Source organism: Lepisma saccharinum, chromosome 1 (assembly GCF_977018435.1).
Source record: "Lepisma saccharinum chromosome 1, izLepSacc3.1, whole genome shotgun sequence".
NCBI classification, from domain to species: Eukaryota; Metazoa; Arthropoda; class Insecta; order Zygentoma; family Lepismatidae; genus Lepisma; species Lepisma saccharinum.
The window spans coordinates 128,969,981-128,991,654 of record NC_139229.1 but is presented as its reverse complement, the minus strand read 5'-3'; the positions used below and the strand labels follow the sequence as shown (position 1 = coordinate 128,991,654).

Here is a 21,674-nt window from a genome sequence, read left to right as displayed (position 1 = left end):
AAATATTTCAATTCCGTCCCGGGACCTTTTCTCGAGATCAATTTAAATATTGTACAAGTTCGGTATTGAAATGAAACAATACGCAACTTGGACCAAATTCAAATTCTGTGAGAGAAAAAAAGGCTCCGTTCCTGTTACAGAACCCATTAGGATTTATGAGTTCATGTACCTTTAAGAACCCTGCCTCCTACAGGATTCTGTACAGACAGCCAAAGTAATGAAAGAAGGCAGGAAGCAGAAAATACAAAAACAGAATTTTTAGGTAGGATTATGTAAAAATTAGAGTAATACTATTAAGTATTGTTTCCATGTTACGACATGGATTTTTAACAGCGTTACACAAAACTAATTCCAGCAATCCTTCCATGCACTGGTGGGCATTGCGCTATGATGTGTGGATGCAGGAGGGTCCTACTTTGAATGATCCTTGGTAACTAACTTTCTATGAAGACTTGTTTATTCTTTACAGCACCAGTCTCGATTTCAAATTGCTGCAGTGTGTATGAAATTCATATATACCACATGAAGAGAGCAAGGAAAATTTACTACTTTCAAGCGATATTCAAGTTTTGTTTCCCCAATTATGTCGATTCTGTGTTGATATATGACTTCTAAGTATGAAATGATAACCCAATAGAATCTCTTAATAATTCAGATTCAGGAAGTCTTCAAGTCACACTTTGTAACCCACAGTTCTTAATGTAAATGAATGGTAACTAACCTGATGCTGTTCTGGACTCGTCCACCACTCGTAGATTCCGTGCCTTTAAAACAACCACAGTGAGCCTTTCAGCCGATGGAAGATATGCCACAGACACCATCAACTCACCCAACTCGACCTGTAGTAAAAATGATATATGCTTCAAGATTTTGTATACATGTAAATTAACACAGCAGATACTTGAGCAGTTTTTATGTCAATATGTTCAATATGAAGAGATCAAACTTATGTTTAAAAAAAAAATACTGCCGTTGGCACAGGAACTAGAGATTACAGGGTAACACTGTACAGTTGTCCCAGAAGTGTCCATGACTGTACACCCTCAGATTTCCTGTAAGGGGTACAGTGCCCGCTACATTTTTGCAAAGAGGTTGAATATCCACTGAAGCCATAAATCCAATTTGTACCTGCCTACAGAAATATGAAAGACAGATGCCAAAAGCTAAGATGGAAGACTTAATCTTGCATAATGTTTAAAGTTAGTTTGTTTACTTCCACATTATTTAATCTATTTAAGTTGATTTGAAATGCTAAGCACACACCCTCCAGGCCCCAGTGCAGCATTACAAAGAAATAATGACAACAACAACACTAATGGACAGAATTAGAAGGCTTTCAAAATACAGCAAAAATGTATTTCATAGTCACAATTCCATACCAGAGCTACTGAAAAATATAATCAATTCCAAATTGAAAATTATCATATACATATTTCCATCCATAGTTAAAACATTTGTGCCATTATAGCCAGTGCACAATTGGCCCTCACTGCCCCTGATGATTTTTATTAGATTTGTAAAATCTGTATCTTTCAATTAAAAAAAACTTAACTTGCTTTCACATTTTATGGCACATTTGTTCCAAAGATATATCAATATTTTGAAAATCTTGTTTTTTTCAAAATGTGAAATATTTGATCACTCAAATCAGAAATGTTCCTGCGCTACTAATACTTATGTTATATCATATGATGTATCAACACAAGAATTTACAAAAAAATAATTTTTACAACCTGCACTCAAAGTGAGAACTTACCTCGGATTTGTAGACAAAGTATGGAACTCAGTCTGTCATAAAAAATACATATACAACAAATTAATTAGATGATATATATGATAGAATGGGCTGTGAGATGTAACCATTTCAGAACAATGAGTGGAAGGTCTATTAATAAAACTGAACATATACTTGATCATTTCTCTAGTTTTTGAAGCTTGCGGGTTGTGCGAGTTCAGTACATGGCATTAAAATATACTCTTATGCATCTTCACAGATGTGCACACTGAATAATATTTCTATCTTTCAATATTACAGACATGGGACAAATATTTTTTTACAATACGAATATGTTACAAAATTTTCCTCAGTTTTACATTTTCCAGCATTTCAAGTTTTTTCAAGTTGGTCTACTGAAAAAATATAAAATCAAGATTCCACTGTACATGTTGGGCAAATTAATTTGCAGTCCAAATGCATTGGGAAGTCCTTCTGTAGAGAGAATTTGAACATGAGTGTTCAACTCATCTTCTTGCCACTTGGCTTCAAGTTATGGTCTAGGTATGGGTCTTTATGTTATTCCTTTAAGTTTCATTTAAACATAATTAACCTTCATAATGATCAGTCAAAAGAAAGAGCAAATAATGAAATGTTGGTGTATATAGGAAATGTAGATCCTTGTTTGTATACAAAAGAAATACAAAGGGAAATTATTATATTTAGTTTATAATGGTGATGTATTGATTGCAAGCGAAAATGAATCTTCAATTGCTGATATTGAGAAAATTTTGTCCAAAACATTTCAAGTTAAGAATTTAGAGAAACTAAAGCATTATTTGGGATTAAATTGAAAAGGATGAAGATGGAATATTTCTCATTCATCAAGCCAACTACATTGAGAAAATATTAAAAAGGTTCAGATTGGAAGATGCAAGGACATTGTAAGTTCCAACGGACACTGAATATTTGAAAAATGTAAATGTATCAGACTTGCTACCAAATAATAAGAACTATCATAAAGCAATAGGTGCACTATTATACATATGTGTGAATTCAAGACCAGATATAGCTGCAAGTGTATCATTATTGAGTTAAAAGATTACACAATCAACACAGGTAGACTGGACTGAAGTAAAGAGAGTTCTAAATTATCTAAAAGGAACTAAATCGTACAAACTAAAACTTGGATGCAAAGAAGAACGAGTGGATAGTAAATTAATTGGGTATGCAGATGCAGATTGGGCAAATGACTTGCATGATAGAAAATCAAATAGTGGTTATATTAAATACAAAGGTAGTGTAATAAGTTGGACAAGTAAGAAACAAAAATGTGTAAGCTTATCTTCTACAGAAGCAGAATATATTGCTGTTTCGGAAGCCTGTCAAGAAGCAAAGTGAATTAAACAATTAATCAAGGAAATGAAAGATAATTGTACTGAACCAATTGTAATGTATGAAGACAATCAAAGCTGCATTAAAATGATTCAAAGTGAAAAGGTAAACACTAGAACAAAGCATATACGCATAGATGTAAAACATAATTTTGTTCAAAATAGTACTAAACTATTGACCAACAGATATTATGATTGCTGATATTTTGAGAAAACCATTACAAGGTAAAAACAAAATAACTTTGTAGATTAATAGATTTTGAAGTAACTTGAATGTTATTTAAATTGTATACTTTATTGCATCCTTGAGGATGTGTGTTGGTATTTGGTCTAGGAATTAATTTGTGCACCTGGACAAGAGATGGCGTAATGAGCGTATCGTCCCACAGTTCCGTGTATCCACAGATGCGTTGAAAACTCCTGTCAGCGTGCATCCTTCGTAGTATAGGGCAGTTGACTGACGCGTCAACAACAGCATTTTGTAGTCAACTGAACATGGCGCAGTTCGTGCCAGATAAAGTGTTTTTGCGGGGTGTTCTGCTTCATTACTTTAACATGCAGAAAAGTGCTACCGAAAGTCATCGTATTTTGGTGGAAGTGTATGGTGACCATGCGCTAGCTGAGCGAACGTGTCAGAAGTGGTTTGCACAGTTTAGAAGTGGTGATTTCGGCCTGGAAGACCAAGAGCGACCTGGACAGCCAAAAAAATTTGAAGACGAAGAATTGAGAGCATTGCTCGATAAGGATTCATGTCAAACGCAGGGAGAACTTGCAGAAGCATTAGGCGTTGATCAAACAACAGTTTCCAAACGCCTCAAAGCCATGGGAATGATTCAAAAGATGTCACATTGGGTTCCACATGAATTGAAGGACAGAGACGTTGAAAGACGAAAAACCATTTGCGAATTGCTGCTTCAAGACAGAAAAGAAAGGGGTTTTTGCATCGCATTGTTACTGGCGATGAGAAGTGGATCCATTACGAGAACCCGAAACGAAAAAAGGCCTGGGTGAAGCCAGGTGAACCAGGTCCATCACAACCGAAACGAGATATTCACTGTGCAAAGGTTATGCTGTGCATATGGTAGGATATGAAAGGTGTGGTGTACTATGAGCTGCTGCAACCGGGTGAAACTATTAATGGAGAATGTTATCGACGACAATTAATGCGTTTGAAGCAAGCTCTGGCCAGGAAAAGACCAGAATGGGAGAACAGACATGATAAACTTATTTTTCAACATGATAACGCTCGCCCACATGTCGCAAAACCGGTCAAAACCTATTTAGAAAATGTCGGATGGGAAGTTTTACCCCACCCGCCGTATTCACCAGACGTTGCTCCTTCGGACTACTACTTGTTCGATTGCATGAATAACGATTTAATTGAACAGTGGTTCACTTCTTCAGAAGATATCGAAAAATGGGTCTCTGACTGGATCGCTTCAAAGGATGAAGACTTCTTTCGCCACAGAATCCGTAACTTGCCTGACAGATGGGCGAAAGTGGTGGCTCGCGATGGACAATATTTTTCTTAAGGTACTTATGTATTTTGTGTTTGAACTACAGCTTCAATGTGTGCGTAACAACCGCACAAATTAATTCCTAGACCAAATATATAGCAACAACACATACAGTCAGGAGATGAAACACTGCATGTAAAATGTTTTGTTAGTATGTGGCCAGATTTTCTATGTAGCTATCAATAGTCTGTGTATCTTGCCTTCTTCCAGAACAGCCTATGCAGTTCATATGCATAGTATGTAATGATTCTGTCGCTTCTGTTCTACATGTGCGTGAATTAAAGGTACTTCTCATAGGAAGGTGAACTTCCATTGTATCATTTTATCCAAATAGACTAATATAAAAACAAAAAAAATAGCAAAATATTTTGAAAATTCAGACAAGAGCAAACTTATTAAGAATTTAAAATTATTGCATGGTTTCTACATTTCATTCCAGAGTATAACTTACACCGTGAAATGTGGAAGTATGCTGGTAAATACATACACCAAACATAGTTATCTTTAGTAATAAAATAAATCCCAACATATTTTTGTGTCTTTTTTAAAAATGTTGTTTCAAGATTTTCAAAATATGTTTATATGATGTGCAATAATTTTGAGATGGAAAGAAATGCGTATGGGTAAAGAAAAATTTAATGAATAGTCACTCAGATTTTTACAGAAAAAAGGATTTTCATTAAAGATAGTAGTAGCCTCAGAGGCAAAAGTAAAGAGATCCCCAACAAGCAAAAAAAGAGAAAGAGTATTGGAAATAATAAACTATTTACATGATAGTTCACTCACATTTTTGCAGAAAAATGCAGAGCTTTTCATTATTTTTGACTACTTCATGTGTTCACTAGTATAATCATACCTTAGCATCGTGTTCTGAGCCTGGTCCTAATCCTTTCCACATTGTGACCTTTTCTGTAAGGTCAATATGGGCAAGGGGAAGCTGTACACCTCCTATGGAGTGATGGCGGGAGTATGCATCAAAATCATAAAGAAGGATTTCCAATATTCTTCGAGGAAGTGCAGTTGGTTTTACTTCAAATACGAAATCTTCATCAAACACTGAAAGAAAATAAGTTACATTACACAATTACATATGAGTGACAAGTAGCTAGTGAAAGCACCATTCTATTGGAAATCTTCATTGTTAAAGATTAACCATAAGATCTACTTTTAGGTTATTAGTTTCTGTAAAAGTATGAAACTGAGATCAGTCACATACAAAGAATATTATATTTAATGGTGGATGGAGTGTTGATTGAAAAGGAGCTAGAAGAGAATAATTCCGTAGACAAGCAAATAAGTGTCCGGAAATTTAAAGCTAGCCATGACAAGTGAACCCCTTCACCAGAAGATATGAAAAAGAAGATTGATTCTAGTAAATTACTGACAATGGAATGAAGAACCAATTTAATTTGAAATCTTCATGATTCATAGGAAGGTGTCTTTGGAAAGGCCTAGCACTAACAACGTTTCATTGAGTTGGAGGCTACAACATGTTACAGTACGAGAGCATGTGGAATAAGTTGCTGAGTGATTACATGATCAGCTCTCCATATTTGTATCAAATGTCATCGTTTATTTAGGATGTATCAGAAGCCATAGGCTTACAAAAATTGAATCCTTCTTCAAACATCCAGTTTTATCCCAGAACCTTCAAACTAAATACATGAAGGATTGTAAACCGTTATCCAGAGATGAAGAGAAATTATTATTGGTGATTAAATACAAAATCTCCTAGACTGTTGAAAGATTTCCAGGTTGTCGTTGATTTTGTTTCTCTTCAGAGAGGGCAATTGACACATCCTTTCCTCTTGTACAAATGTTTATTGTTCTTTCCTACTACCTTCCACATTGTACAAATGTTTATTGTTATTAATTTTAATCTCTGTTATTTAGTATGTGATTCTTGTGGTATTTAATATTTAGACTTATCACTGATAATGTCAGGATAGTGACTGACCTGTATATATATTGTAAGAGCTGTTGCCATGGGAATTATGACTGTGTCTCATCTATAGTTCAGGTTTGGAGTTTTAAAAAGTGGTTATGCTGAATTGTAAGATGCTGTTTTTTTCTTTGAAATTCCAACTAGACTTTGATTTTATTTGAACAACTAATGACGAAGATATTACCTATACACTGAGAGGCATCAAGTGAATGCTGCAAGTCTTCATGTGAACATTTTTTTTGTATGTTTTAGTTAAATCATGTTATTTTGACTAAAAGAAGGTATCATGGTAAAACTTATACATTGCTGTTTGTTCTTATTTGGTTTCTGATTTGCCAACATGCGGTACAGGATTATAGTCTGAATCAACAAAACTTATATTGGCGTTGATTTCTGTTAGACTAGATATTAACAATTAACGTCCAATTATAAGCATGCATTATTGGTAAAAAAATATCTGCATGCGAGGTTAAAATGAATGGAAACCTATTAGAGCCTACTAATTAATATTTTGGGGAGCTCTATGCAAACAACTATAAGGTTATTAAGATAGCAAACAGACTAAGTTCATCCCCCTCTCCTCGCCTAAGATAAAATCATAAATCACACCCTGGGTAGGTGATCATTTTCAGTTGACAGAGATTTATTACACACTCGGTGTCTTCGGCTACAGCTGAACCTGGATTTCTGCACTGAGACATAATAAAAAATGGCTAAGGTCAACCATGGGTAAGACAATTTTCTTCCATATCACTGTTGAACATAGAAAGGGAAATTGTAGTTGACCAACATATAATTTTTCAGGAATTTATATATATAACAGTGCATTTATTCCTTTTAACAATTCCATTCTTTTGGGGGGATAACAGGATCACCTGTCTCTCAGGGAGAATACCCTTGATGAATTTTGTAAGGGATAAAAGCATGAATAAAGATAGGTCCAGCTAAAGTGTAAATCACCAACCCTGAGACCTTCTGTAAACAAACCGTCTCACCAATTCGATGTATCACTCCACATCAGCTGATTCATGACCGCAGACTACAGCAATCATCTGCTGTTACACTCATAGTTCGCTGCACCTATTCATTTTATATAAGAGCCAAAATGAATGTCTAACAGAAATGTTGTTGAATTTAAAATTTTCAAATCTTATTTTCTACTGTTTTATAATAACCTGTCCCATGTGTATATTTACTAACAAAAACATAGTACGCTAAATTTTCCTTTGTTATCAGTGACAGAGCAAAGACAATTGTAAGCATATTTAAACTATACTTTATTTCAGTATTTCACTCACACCAAAACATTTCTCAATATTGTTGACGTGCAGAGTATTGTATTCTGGTGGCAGAATGAAAAGATCGCCACTTTTCAATCAGACTCAAATCAAAGGCAAGCAGAGAAAAATGAAATGTTGATTCTTTCTGTTCACTTTACATTTCATAAGTCACGGCAATACCCAAACTGTTGAGACAGGGGGAAAATATGTATTTTTTAATTCAATGGAAGGGGTTCACTTACTGCCAAATCTTCGTCACAGCTGTCTTCGGATTCACTTTCCCTGTCGCTGAGTTGGATAACAAATTTTTCAAAATTCAAGTTCTCAGTTAAATTGTCCACATCCCACAGTTTTCTCTCTTCTTTTTCAATAAAGTGTCGAACTGCATCTGCCCAGTTGATAGCTGAAATTTGAGCAATGCCACTATCAGTCAGTCTCTTCACTTCTTCAAGCTTGAATGTTTTGTTGTTCCTGGCAACGTACCCTTTGACTTGAACCCATATCAGTTCAATGGGATTGAGGTTACAGTGGTAAGGGGGCAAGCGCAACACAGTGTGCTCCGCTCTCCTTGCCATTTCGTCTATCACGTAACTAACATAGCTTGGCTTCAAGTGGGAAACTTGAACCAAAAGTTCCAACTTTAATGAATCAGCTGAAAGTACGACACCTTTGCCACGTAGCCATTCTAAAATATCACCTTTCCTCCAAGCAGTGGTCGGTAATTTTTTGCATTTCACGCTATGATAGGGAGCATTGTCGAGCACAATAACACTGTCTGCATTAAGTTTAGGAAGGACAGACGAAAACCACTCTTTAAAAACATCACCGTTCATGTCTTCATGGTAATTGCCAGTTCTCTTGGACACAAAAATAAGTTACGCACCTTCAACAAAGCCATTTTCACTTCCAATGTGAGTGATAATGAGTCTTTTGCCTTTTCCTGATGGTTGTTTAATTCCAGTTGATAGTCCTTCGAGAAAAGCTTGCTTCTTTGTGGTTATAGTGCTATCATGCCACACCTTGCCTACAGTGTGCCCCATATTCACCCACGTTTCATCCAAATAATAGATTTTCTTACCTCGGTTTCGTAGTTTCCGAATGGATCGGAGGTATTTTCGCCGCCAAACAACAATATCATCCCTATCAACGAGTGCTGCTTGTCGGGTCTTCTTTCCAAAAACAAACTCAACATCCAGCAAGAGGCGGTTTAACATAGACACACTGAAACTTGGAAGAACTTCATCATTATTAACTTCAGTTAATACCTTTTTCAAAGTAGGCAGTTCTTGGTTTAAAAAGAAAGAATGCACTTTGCACCTTATTGCACTTATTTCGAAATCATCATACTTATTAACACGAGACACAACTTTGTGTTTTTTTTGGGAGAGACAACTTTCCCAGTCATTTTTCTCTCTCTCATAACCCTTAAAACTGCAGACACTGACACACCACTGCACTGGGATACCAACTTAACCATTTCTTTTACTGGTTTCTCAGGATACTACTGACAGAACGTTACATAAATATTGAGTAGAATCTGTTTCTCACCCCTTTTCAAAGGCTGTCCTTGCTGGTGTTTTGAAAACAAGCTCGGAGTAAACGCAGAGTTTCCATCACGCATAGAACTCGGCATGTTATTTTTCTAAGGCTAAGTCAGGCAATATTACTAAGTTGCACAACTTCCTTGCTGTTCACATGATTATTTTTAGAAAATAACCAATGTTATAAAATATCATTATGTACACAAATCTCTAAGCTCATTGAAAGTTATAGTACTACAAAATGTTCACACTTATCTTGCCTAGCCATGTCACCAAGTTATTTTACGAAGTGCACTATATTTGGCGGAACAAAAATCGTAATTAGGATGTTTGTCAAAGTTTCCAACTGCAATAAATTTACGAACTTTCTTTGTCTTGCTTTGATCATCATCATCAATATATTTATTGGACTTACAGCATTGCCTATGGCTGTTTTTGCCCATTATATATTTTATTTACATAAGATACAATTTACAAAAAATCTACAAACAAATTTCAAATACACTCCTATCTATATCAAACCTTAGAAATATACATTACCATGTTATATCATTTTGTCTAAAAAATGCAAGTAAAATATATTCATTTCGCATGCAAGAAAGAAGCCAAATTTATGGAATTTCTTCTTTTTAACTGTCCCTGTCAGCATTATCTTGTCGACTTTGGACATCGTTACTGTTCTGTATTTGTTTTAATGTTTTCTTCTAAAATTGACAGTTAGCCTCTCAAATTAATCAGAATCATAAACATAAAACGATTATTGTGAATAATTTACATTTTTGTCCTTTTGCTGTTTCTTATTTTTATTAAATACATATATATAAATCACTTTATATTTCGAGTCTACATTTCCGAGAATATGCATACAGCAACCATATTAATGAAGGTGATAAATCTGTTAGAATGGATGAGACTGATATTGGAAATGGAAGTTTTAAACATTGTAAACCTTTGTAGAGTGTGATTTGTTGATCTGAAAAAATTTGACATTCTAGAAATAGATGTTTAGCATCAGGATTATTATTGCCACATTTACAATTTTCTTGAGTTTTAATATTCATTTTTGCTAAATGTGCTGGTGTACGTGCATGTCCTGTTCTTAATTTATTAATAAAAACTATGACTTGCCGTGGGAGTGTGTATGAATTGAACCAAGGGACTTGGATTTAAATTCTGCAATCCATCTATATGTATTGCCCACAAACTTAAATTGATCCTTGCACCATTCGTTTAAGGAAAATGATTACTGGTGCAAAGAGTTAACCATAAAGGTGAAGCAATAAGTACAAAAGAAAGAGCATTGGGTTTAAAGTGAGACATCATTGTGGCATCATATCCCATACTACAAATTGGCCGTTGTTTTACCTTACATAATGAATCCTGTAACAACGGTGGATTTCCGTGTGGATTATTTTACTTCTATGAGTTTGCAATGCATTCTGCATGCATGTGGTTTTGTTTACAGAAGGTCTCAGGGTTGGTGATTTGAACTTTAGAACCCCCAAGAGCACAGGCAAAGGCAAAGGAGTGAAAGGTTTTGCTGGTCATGGCTGTTAAGATAAGATATGAATGTCAGTGGTGTGTGGGTAATACTATTAGAAGGGTGGCCTGATTGTTTGAAGATTTCCAACTCTTTGCAGTGTTTCATATTCACCAAATCACATAGCTGTTTTAAGTCTGAAAATTTACAGAGTCTAAGTGTGCACTTTTTTTCCAAAATTTTTGCCGCCAAAAACTGTGGTGCGTAGTATGCACGGAATAATTTGAACAGCCAATATGAAACCGTATAGGGTCATTCCATGATTTTGTGACACTTGCATTGATTTTTCATGTTTACGGAACCCTATCATGTTATATATCGTTGTAAAGCTAATATCCTGGAGATTCTGAATATGGCAACAGTATTCCATTCAATATAGCAACACTAATGTGAAATGAGGTTGAAATAAGCTCATCACAAAATGAACGAACGTTCTAATTTTTATGGTAGTTTGGATAAAGAAAAGATTAGGAAAAAGAAAATAACAATTAAAATGTATTACTGGACTGCAAATCCATAACATAATTTTGATCTCGCTTTCTACTATTACAGAATAAATAAGGTGGTTAAAGAGTGAAAGCTTTGGGATGCTAAACACAGTGGAGGGATAGGGGGAGGTGGGGTAGCTTGGTGACTTATTCTTTACACAAGAGGATATTCTCCCCTTGGTCCACATAGCAACAACTTATTTTAAAAGGTATGATGTCATTCACTCTTGATTGGCATAGCAAAAGCTTTAAGGCCTACAACTAAGAAAGCCATTTCTTGAAACTGGATTGTACTGCGCATTATATATGAGACATAATATTTTGTCACTTTTCCCCATCAAAACCCAGGGTACGCATTATACATGCGTAAATACGGTATACCCCCTAGCCCCTTTGGCTACATGCTTGACTACTAACATTTTAAGATTAAATACAAGTTAAGTTTTCACTCATTCTTATACACATAACAGACAAATAATGCACCTGGATTGAGTGTCTTTTTATGTATGCGAGTTTGCCATACATTTGTTCTATCTGGAAGCAATCGGATCTTAGCATATGGGTCAGCAGTACCACTGAAGTCTTTTGGCTGCAAGTCATGTGCCTGTAATATAAAAAGAACAACAGTGTTTAATTCTATGGACAAAAGGAAAATTACAAATATTTCACATGCCAGGAAGTTTCAGGATTTCACATTTATATAATAACATAGAATGGTTTGCTTCAGATTTGGACTCTTGTCAACCAAAAGAAAATCAAGAAACAAAATATATAGGCAACATGCACAATTTTACTTTATTATGCTTCATTACTATGTAAATTTTATATTTTTATTTAATTATTATTTATTTCTGTTCATGAGATCATAATTCTGTGCAAATGTATTACGTTGTTTCAGCAGACTCACACTTTTCTCTTTAGATCGTAACATTCGAAGTTTTTTAAAGTTATTTTGCAGGAAAATCCTGTATGAAATTTTCAGTTGTTGGCACATAAGTAATTAATGTATAATCCCTATTAGAGGCACTGCAAATCTCGTCACAAATGAAATTTAAATTACTTAAAAACAAGATTAAAGAATTGAAATTAAACTACACTCACTTGAAGAGTCATAGATGTTAATCGATGAGGGGGTTCCAGGTATACTTCATATATTATCAACATTACCAATTTACAGTGGGAAGGAGAGGACTTCCAATAATCTCGTTTCACATATTAGGGTTTTATATATGAAGCATCCTCCAAAGGCCAATTTACCACTAGAAAGGGGGTGCAGTATTCAAAGGGGATAATTCTCCTCCGTGGCCGTGCGGTCTAAGGCACCTTGCTTTGGACGGCGGCTGCAGGATGGCATGGGTTCGATCCCGGGTTCAGTCTCGGGAAATTTCGACCTGTGTATAGGGGCGGTGACAACCCACCACCGTAAGGAAATTGGGGAGCTTCGAATGAGTAAGCGTAATCCAGTCATGGAGACCAACTATAACGGCTGGGGATACGTCGGGCTGACCCCCGACTATTCCAATACTGGTTGAAGATCTCCACGCTTAGAGGTGACAAAGAAATCGTGGGAGGGAGACCGGCAGTCGGTAGGTAAGCCTAGGCCCTTCATGGGCTGTTGCGCAAAGGATTATTATTTATTATTTTTAATTCTTACTCAATTCTCTTCTACAAATGCTGGCCTTCTCACACATGTGCAAGGGGATTCAGAAGACTGACAAAAGTTCATGGCAATGTCAAATTCAAGAGTGATTTTTACATTTAATTTTCATTGGCTACATCTACTTCTCAGTGAATCACTACAATTTAATGTTTTTCTTGTATAGTTACAATGACATGTCCATGTCATACCCCCCTCCCCTCCCCTCCATCCTTTGGTCCAACTTTCCTAAAAAAAAGGGGGGGAGTCAAATGGAGGAAACTAATGCAAAATAAAGGACTGACCATTACAAAAACAAACCAACTTTTCTCCATTTCTTGTTCATGAGATCATAATTAGAGTCATATCCTTCCTTACAAAATTCCTGAACATGCCACCGTTTTTTTATAATGTTGTTTTATAACACTATTTATTTCTTTTACAGAAAGTACTTTTCTGTTGCTTTGTGTCAACAAAGTTTTATGGATAACAATGTGTCTGATATGGTTGGAAGAATAAGAGTGGAAGTCAAACACAGCTTCTGGACCACTCCTATTTTTTTTTTTCAGATACACCCTTGACACTACACGCGGTTGAACTACGTTAACAAAAAACAGACTTATATTAGGTGCATCCAGAAAGTAAGTTTCCTACTCGCCCACAGGTAGCAGGCCATGCGTATTGAAACTGGTTTTGTGCATTCGTGAAAGGCACATGCCCTGCCTAGTGAATGTCCTAGAAGACGCCTCCCAAAAGTCCTCAGTAGCGTCGCGGCAGCGATGAAACATGGCAGCTCTTATTCCATCTCTCGCCGCGTGCGAGGTTCATTCGGTGATCAAGTTCTTGAACACACAAAACTTACAGCCGATCGAAATTCATCGTCATCTGTGCCAGGTGTATGGGCCAGACATCATGAGCAAGCAGATGGTGCTTCGTTGGTTCAGGGGTCATTCATTCCATGCCAAACCATCCAATGGTGGTTGCATGATCATTTTAGAAAAAAATCGTTTTTAGTATGTATGTTTGTACATGTTTCTAGATATCAAAACCAATGTTCAAAAAAATTTATTGTCTTTAGTTCTCCTGGGGCAGCGATTTTTCCAACATTACGCATGTTTCTTTTTTTTGCTCATGTAGCACTTTTCAGAAACCATAATATCTCAAAAACCATTAGAGCTAGACACCTGAAACAAAATTCATTTTGTAGCTAAAGAAGTATACTTTCTATGATATTTAAGTATGTTTTGCTTAAAATTGCATCGTAAGTACAAAAAGTATGGTGGAAATTGGGGTAACAATAGTTAAAAAATTGGATTTTTTCAATGAAGGGGTTTAGTCTAAGGCTTGATTTTTTTTTCATGTGTAAACCTGCCTGCAGGGTGTCTGTAAATAAAATATCAGTGCTTAGAAATTCAACCCTTTTTTACAGCATGGCCGTTAATGGAATTTTGACACTTTTCAGAATTAAATATCTCAAATGGGTCCTCTTCAAGAATTATGAAATTTTGCACAAAGGAAGCCCTGCATGAACCTAACTCACACTAAAAATCTCAACTTTTAGATTCAACTCGTTTTGGTCAATATGTGGTAACGTATGTCACCTAATTTCTGACATTGCAAAGTAAGGTTAAACTACATCCCATACTTAGAATAATGAAGTCTTTTATTTTTTAAATTTGGGTTAAATAAAGTCTCAGAAAATATAGTAACATAAGGTTTTAATACTTGACTTACCAGAAATTGAAATTACAAGGTATGACAATTGAAAATCTGCAAAATTTCATTGCAAAAGTTTTGATTTATTAGGTACCCATGACCAGTTGATGTTGTCAGCTTCAAAATTAAGCTTCCCCCACATTTTTTAAATGTAGCAGTACATGCAGCTTAAGATAGGCAGTAGCATGCCCACGAATTTCGAAAGGGAGGGGAGGGTGTTACATATACTTTTTTAGTATACAGCCCTGATTTTGGCACATTATCCTGCCTTTGATGTAATTGTTTATGGAATACTAGGCCAAAGGTTATGACCCCCACCAACCCCTCCTTGGGCACTCCACTGAAAGTAGGATATTTGTTTTGGAGGGTCAAAGCTGGTAGAACAGTGGTTTCCAACTTCAAAAGGTCCGAGGGCCAAAATTATATCCAGCAGTTGATTGGCGGGCCACATTTTTTTTGGGGGGGGGGGAAATTAAAAATTACAAATATTATAAGTACTGAACAGAAAATTGAGGCCGATCTGCTTCTTTCATTAAAGTTGGAATGTCCACTTCAATTTCTGTATTTGAAAGTCTCAGAAGGTGAAGCAGTGAAGAATCTGCCAGTCGGCTTCTGTAGCGGTTCTTGATGAACTTCATTGAAAAAAAAACAAAAAAAAACACACTTTCACACGTGTATGTACTGCCGAACATCGATGTCATTATTTGCCCAAAACTACAAAGGTTTGGAAAGCGTTCCTTTGAAAGGTATTCGAAAAACTCGGGCCCCTTTTCTTCCCTAGTTTGAAGGAAATCGCCTTGCAAATCACACAATTCAAGTAGGATAGAAAAGCTTCTTGTTCTTCGATGTTAACGCCAAGAGGATTGCTAAATAGCTGGATGCTGCTTTTAAGTTCTTCAAAATCTTTAAATCTGGAGTCAAACTCGTCCATTATTTCTTTAATATTTGCACTGAATTCAGAAAAGTCCAGTGTTTCTTCATCTTCTGCTAGCCACCAACAGCTTGGAAAATCAACCAGGTTATTCCTCTCCAAAGTAACGTTGAAAATCATCAGTTTATTACGATTCCCTGCAATTCCGCATAGCGAAGAGGTGGGAAGTGGGCAAGTTCATTCCGCATAGTGAAGGGGTTGAATGCATGGTGTGAAGAGAAAGTTATGTCACTTTAGATTCTTCTGATGATCATTATTGACTGCAAAATCAAATCTACCTGTGATATTGTCTTTTCTCACAGAGCTTCAGTTCATTTAACAGCAAAAATATAACGTATTTTAAAAAAATTACATGAAATTAATGTATTTTGCAAACAGGCTTTGCGGGCTGCAAAAAAAGGCATCGCAGGCTGCATGCGGCCCGCGGGCCGCCAGTTGGAAACCCTTGTGGTAGAATATATTATTTTTTGTTTCCTTTATTTTCCATATATTTTTTCCCCCCCAAGAAAATACATTCGTTGAAGTAGATGTGAGTCATGCACAGCAGAAGATTCAGAGACATGTTTTGATAGGATATGAGGCAAACCTGGAATTGATCTGTGCATGGACAATCTCTGCTGTCATTCTTCCTTTCCCTAATGTGCCGAGAGTAGTGACTTGTGAATGTTCGTTATCTGTGACAGGAAATGGAGTGTTCTGTAAATTTTTTAACTGGAGAGGACTTTCATAAATACACTTTTGGTAAGACCTAACTAATCTTAACAAACTCGGTGAAAATCATAAAACAATTCTTAGCTCAAGACTACAGGTGGATGGCGTAGAGACAATATGCAAATACCATTGAAAATAGTTTTTTATATGGTAAAGTATGTTGTGATCTTCAGAAGTACCACTTAAAGAAAAAGTTAAGTAAGGGAATTTTAAAAATCAATTTGCATCATATGGTAAGGCGAAAAAGGGTCAGGAAAGCCTTATACCAGTTAAATCAATATGCCTGACATGCTGGAGTAAAATTTTCATATCTGGAGAAAATGATTCACTTAAATGCCAGAATGGAAATGATGTCTTTGTGCCAACACAAGAAAAACTAAAAGAAATGAATGAAGTCTGTTCCGTTTTTTATGTTTTAGAACTGAGGATGCTGATTGCAGAGAAACAATAAAGTGCTCTGGCTCGAAAAACTATTCACATCTTACAAAGACTACAAATTAAACTGGAAAGTTGCTTTTCACAAAGTATTAGAACTGAAGAAAATGAAAGCAAGTGTGACAATCCTTTGCGTGGCCAGTACAATCATATAATTAAAATTATAAGAACAAAAATTTAAATTAGTGGAAACTAATGTTGAAAAGGTCAGAATCATCATTTTGATTGCTACCACTTGGTCAAGAAAAAATATGTGATGAACTTAAGGTTTCTGTTAAGTTACTTAGGAACTTAGAAGTCTGCCTGATTTAACAAAGAGAATGAATAGGAAACTGAAGCTGACAACACTAACTGGTCATGGGTACCTAATACATCAAACCTTTTGCAATGAAATTTCGCAGATTTTCAATTGTCGTACCTTATAATTTCAATTTCTGGTAAGTCAAGTATTAAAACTTTATGTTACTATATTTTTTGAGGCTTTATTTAACCCAAATTTAAAAAATAAAAAGAAAAGACTTTGTTATTCTAAGTATGGGATGTAGTTTAACCTTACTTTGCAACGTTAGAAATTAGGTGACATACGTTACCACATATTGACAAAAATGAGTTGAATCTAAAAGTTGAGATTTTTACTGGAGTTAGGTTCATGCAGGGCTTCCTTTGTGTCAAATTTCATAATTCTTGAAGAGGACCCATTTGAGATATTTAATTCTGAAAAGTGTCAAAATTCCATTAACGGCCATGTTTGAGCCCATGCTGTAAAAAAGGGTTGCATTTCTAAGCACTGATATTTTATTTACAGACACCCTGCAGGCAGATTTACACATGAAAAAAAAATCAAGCCTTAGACTAAACCCCTTCATTGAAAAAGTCGGGCTTAAAAACCCAATTTTTTTTAACTATTGTTTTTTTTAAATATTAAGGTTTCTGAAAAGTGCTACATGAGCAAACCCATGTGCCATGTTGGAAAAATGGCTGCCGCAGGAGAACTAAGGACAATAATTTTTTTTGAACATTGGTTTTGATATCTAGAAACATGTACAAACCTATGTTCTAAAAATGAAATTTTTCTAAAATGGTCATGCAACCAATTTTTTAAAAATTGGTTGATTTGACATGGAATGACTTGCAGGACATTTACTGAAGCCCGGCAAAATGTGCATGAAGACGAGTGCAGTGGGCAGCCATCGGCAATTATGGGTGAGCTTGTGGACCAGGTGCAGCAGCGCATATTGGAGGATCGTCACGTCACAATCATGGAACTCAGCAGCCATCTCCCACAGATTTCTCGGACATTGTTGCACGACATTGTTACCAAACGCCTCTTGTTCCAGAAATTGTGTGCCCGGTGGATGCCAAAACAACTGTCACCAGAACACAAAGGAAAACACATGGGCAGGGTGCTGACATTTCTGCAGCATTACCATGATGATGACGATTTTCTCAACCGGATCATCCCAGGGGATGAAACATGCATTGCATACAGCACCCCAGAAAGCAAGCAGCAGTCGATGCATTGGTGTCACAGTGGATCTCCATGCAGAACGAATTCAAACAGACTGTGTTGGTGTGAAAAGTGATGTGCATGGTGTTCTGGGACAGACAAGGCATTCTGCTCATCGAGTTTCTGCCCAGAGGTGAGACTGTGAATGCTAACCGTTACTGTGAAACACTGGGGACATTGCAACAAGCCATTCAGAATAAGTGACGCGGTAAGCCCAGTGTTGGGGTGATCTTGCTGCATGACAATGCGAAGCTGCATATGGCTTCTGGACAGGTTTGGTTGGGAGGTGTTCGATCATCCATCATACAGCCCAGATCTCGCTCCCAGTGATTATCACCTGTTCTTGCACCTGAAAAAGTTCCTGTCCGGTCAACATTTTCACAGCGACGAAGAGGTTCAGGCGGCTGTCACACAGTGATTCGGTGCCCAGGTGACGGACTTCTATGACACAGGTATACAGAAGTTGGTCCCACGCTATGACAAGTGCCTGAATTCCGGCGGGAATTAGGTTGACAAGTAACTGGACAAGTGCTGTATCGGTTGCAATAAATCATTGCATGAAATAATATTTCCTTTTTGTGCACGACCCCAGGGAAACTTACTTTCTGGATGCACCTAATATTATTCTACATCATAGACCCTGTATACAGCTTAATGCTCACCTCAATTAGTCGAATGGTAAGAATTCCTGCTGCTGGATCATAGGCTAATCGCAACCGTATAGATCCTCTCAAATCCTCTTGCTGGCTTGGAGTTCTAGAAGGAGGAGCCTAGAAAATAAATTGGTAATCTATTTACACAGTAGCATAAAAGGTGAATGAACATGTGATATCTTAGAGTGCAATATTGATAGGTTAAGATATCTGCATTAGTTTTGTTGAACTGAAGAACAAAGGTTAAAATGTAAAAATCAACATTTTTTTCCTTCATAAACTTGCCAGAAAGTGAAAGCTGGAACAGGACTCAAACCTTGTTTCTGTGTTTGGTAGAGCAATGGTACATTGTGTCAGATACTGGAGTTCAAGCCCTGGTTAAGTCTGCATTGGTAAATGAAAACTCTCCATGGTGCATTTGTGTGGAAAAATATATATTTTTGTTGAAGAATAAAGTGTCTGATGGCATGCTCTGTTAAATACATAATCCTATGTCCTGTGGTGAACCTCAATTGAGAGCTAGAGCCATGCAGTGAGGCTGAGCAGTGTCTACTGTCAACAGAATGTTACTTATTATTTTTGAAATGGTGCCATGCCTTATTTCAAGGTATCTAACCTTTCATAGGTAACATAACCTAGTCCAGGGGTTTCTGAACTTCTTCGTTTCATGGCACCATTTTAGTTCCAAGATTTATATGCTTGCAATGCTTAGTTATTATAATTAGGTTACTTTCTTAAGTTAAAAAATAAACACATATTTGGATTAATGCAATGGTCCAATTATAAAAACATGTGTAGACTAACAAGTAAGTGTCATTTCAGTGAAAATATTGGAACATTTCACCACCATTCCAACTGTAAGCCAGCCACTGCATCCCAGGGTGCCATTGCACAAACTTTGGAAACTATTGACCTAATCACTTTTCAATGGTAACTCTTGATTCTTGATGCACCTACATAGCCAACATGCAGATTTACACATTTGTCCTCTCGATGGAAAGTGATTGAGAGTGTTTTTTTTCTTTCAGAAGTAACAATTTTGGTCCTTGAAACATGACTATCCTGTAGAAATGAGTGTCTTGTTGTCAGAGAAGTGCGTCCCTAGGAAACAAGAAGGAGTGTGATGATACAAGTGGAAGTAGTAGTATATAGGCATACATGGCTGCTTCCCTTTTTGCAACATCACACATGTGGACCTGGGCACTGTCTTGAAATAGTAGTAGTGCACACATTTGAATATCATGCCATGCCTAAATATTGTGATTTCTTTCCAGAATTTTTGGAGCTCCTGTAATTGTCCTACTTTTAGCTTTCGGCCTGTGTATAGGACCGGTGGCAACCCACCATCGTGAGAAAATTGGGGAGCTACATGTGAATAGTGTAACCTGGTTACGCAGGCCTGTACCCAGGGGAGGAGCCATGGGGGGTATGGCCCCCTCAAACTATGAAATATTTAAATCTGAAGCTATTAAAGCTATGAAAATAACTGACGATTTTTCAAATTTGTAAAAAATTTCAATTTTGTCCTTGCATAAATCAATATGTTCATTGTGTAGAGAGGCAGGCCCCAGAAGTTTGCCATCTGCAATATTGGGTAGGTTTAGTTTTATAACCATTGATACAAGGTTATCAGCAATGTCCGCGATTAGGGGTGTAGGAGGGCAGTTGCCCCCCCCCCCACTAAATATTTTCCCTTGTCTACCAAGAGAAAGTAATTTAAAAATATATTATTTTCTAAACAGAATTATCATGGCTATTCAATGACTGGTTCTGGTGTAAGAAAATTAAAGCAAATGTGAAAACATTGTTAATTTAAGAAACATAAAACTATTTGAATACTTCTGACAATTGAATGTTAACAGTAAGCACTAAGCTGTACGCCATGTGGCAGTCCTTGTCTGTAAGGATGATTGTTGGAATGAGGGAGTGTGTGTGTGTGTGTAGTTGGGGGGAGGGGTATTAGTACAGGTGTTCTTTATGAGTGTGTTCCTTCATCAATTTCATCAAACTATCGCTCATCCTCATCATCACGATTAGACAAACTTGTCAGAAAAGCAATGCAAAATAACCCAATTCAATCAACCTCACAGTATTTCTGATCTTCTCTTTGTCCACATTTTCAGAACTAGCCTCCTCCCCTTTTAAACAAATCTTGGGTACGGGCCTTATAGCAGCACATACAAAATAAAGATGAAACACAAATGCAAAACTAATGTAAGTATAAAATATGATTGATCATTATTAATAGAAAGCAAGAATTAAATAAATGTAACTCTTAATGAAACATTCTATTTTAAAATATCTTTACATACATATATATGTATATATGTACATGTGTACATGTATATATTAACACGTTTTCAGATCTGGCCCCTTCCTCAAAAAAAATACTGGGTACGGTACAGGTCTGTGGTTATGGATATCTCCTATAACGGCTGGGAGTCTGATGTGCTGACCCCACATCACCCCATTACTGGTTCAAGATCTCCACATCTCTAGGTAGGATTGTGGGAGGGAAAGTAGCAGTCGGGAGATAGGCCAAGGCCCTTACGAGCTGTAGAGCCATGGGTTATTATTATTAATTAATCATTATTACGACTTCCTGATCTCAAAACAATGTGAGCAGGATATTTCTTGTTGATGTTAGGACCTTCACTTTCTTAGGG

At 36.5% G+C, this 21,674-nt stretch overlaps 1 protein-coding gene across 2 annotated transcripts in view; it reads right to left on the bottom strand.

Annotated features, from left to right (window-relative positions):
• Sytalpha (Synaptotagmin alpha) overlaps positions 1 to 21,674 on the bottom strand; it is a 320,680-nt gene that overhangs the window by 12,687 nt on the left and 286,319 nt on the right. For both annotated transcript variants that reach the window (XM_083138489.1, XM_083138495.1), the window contains 4 exons: positions 19,018 to 19,125; positions 11,903 to 12,023; positions 5,482 to 5,681; positions 722 to 839 (listed from right to left, as the gene is read on the bottom strand). In XM_083138489.1, the coding sequence (XP_082994615.1) occupies positions 722 to 839; positions 5,482 to 5,681; positions 11,903 to 12,023; positions 19,018 to 19,125 (547 nt within the window). The remainder of the gene's footprint in view (positions 1 to 721; positions 840 to 5,481; positions 5,682 to 11,902; positions 12,024 to 19,017; positions 19,126 to 21,674) is intronic.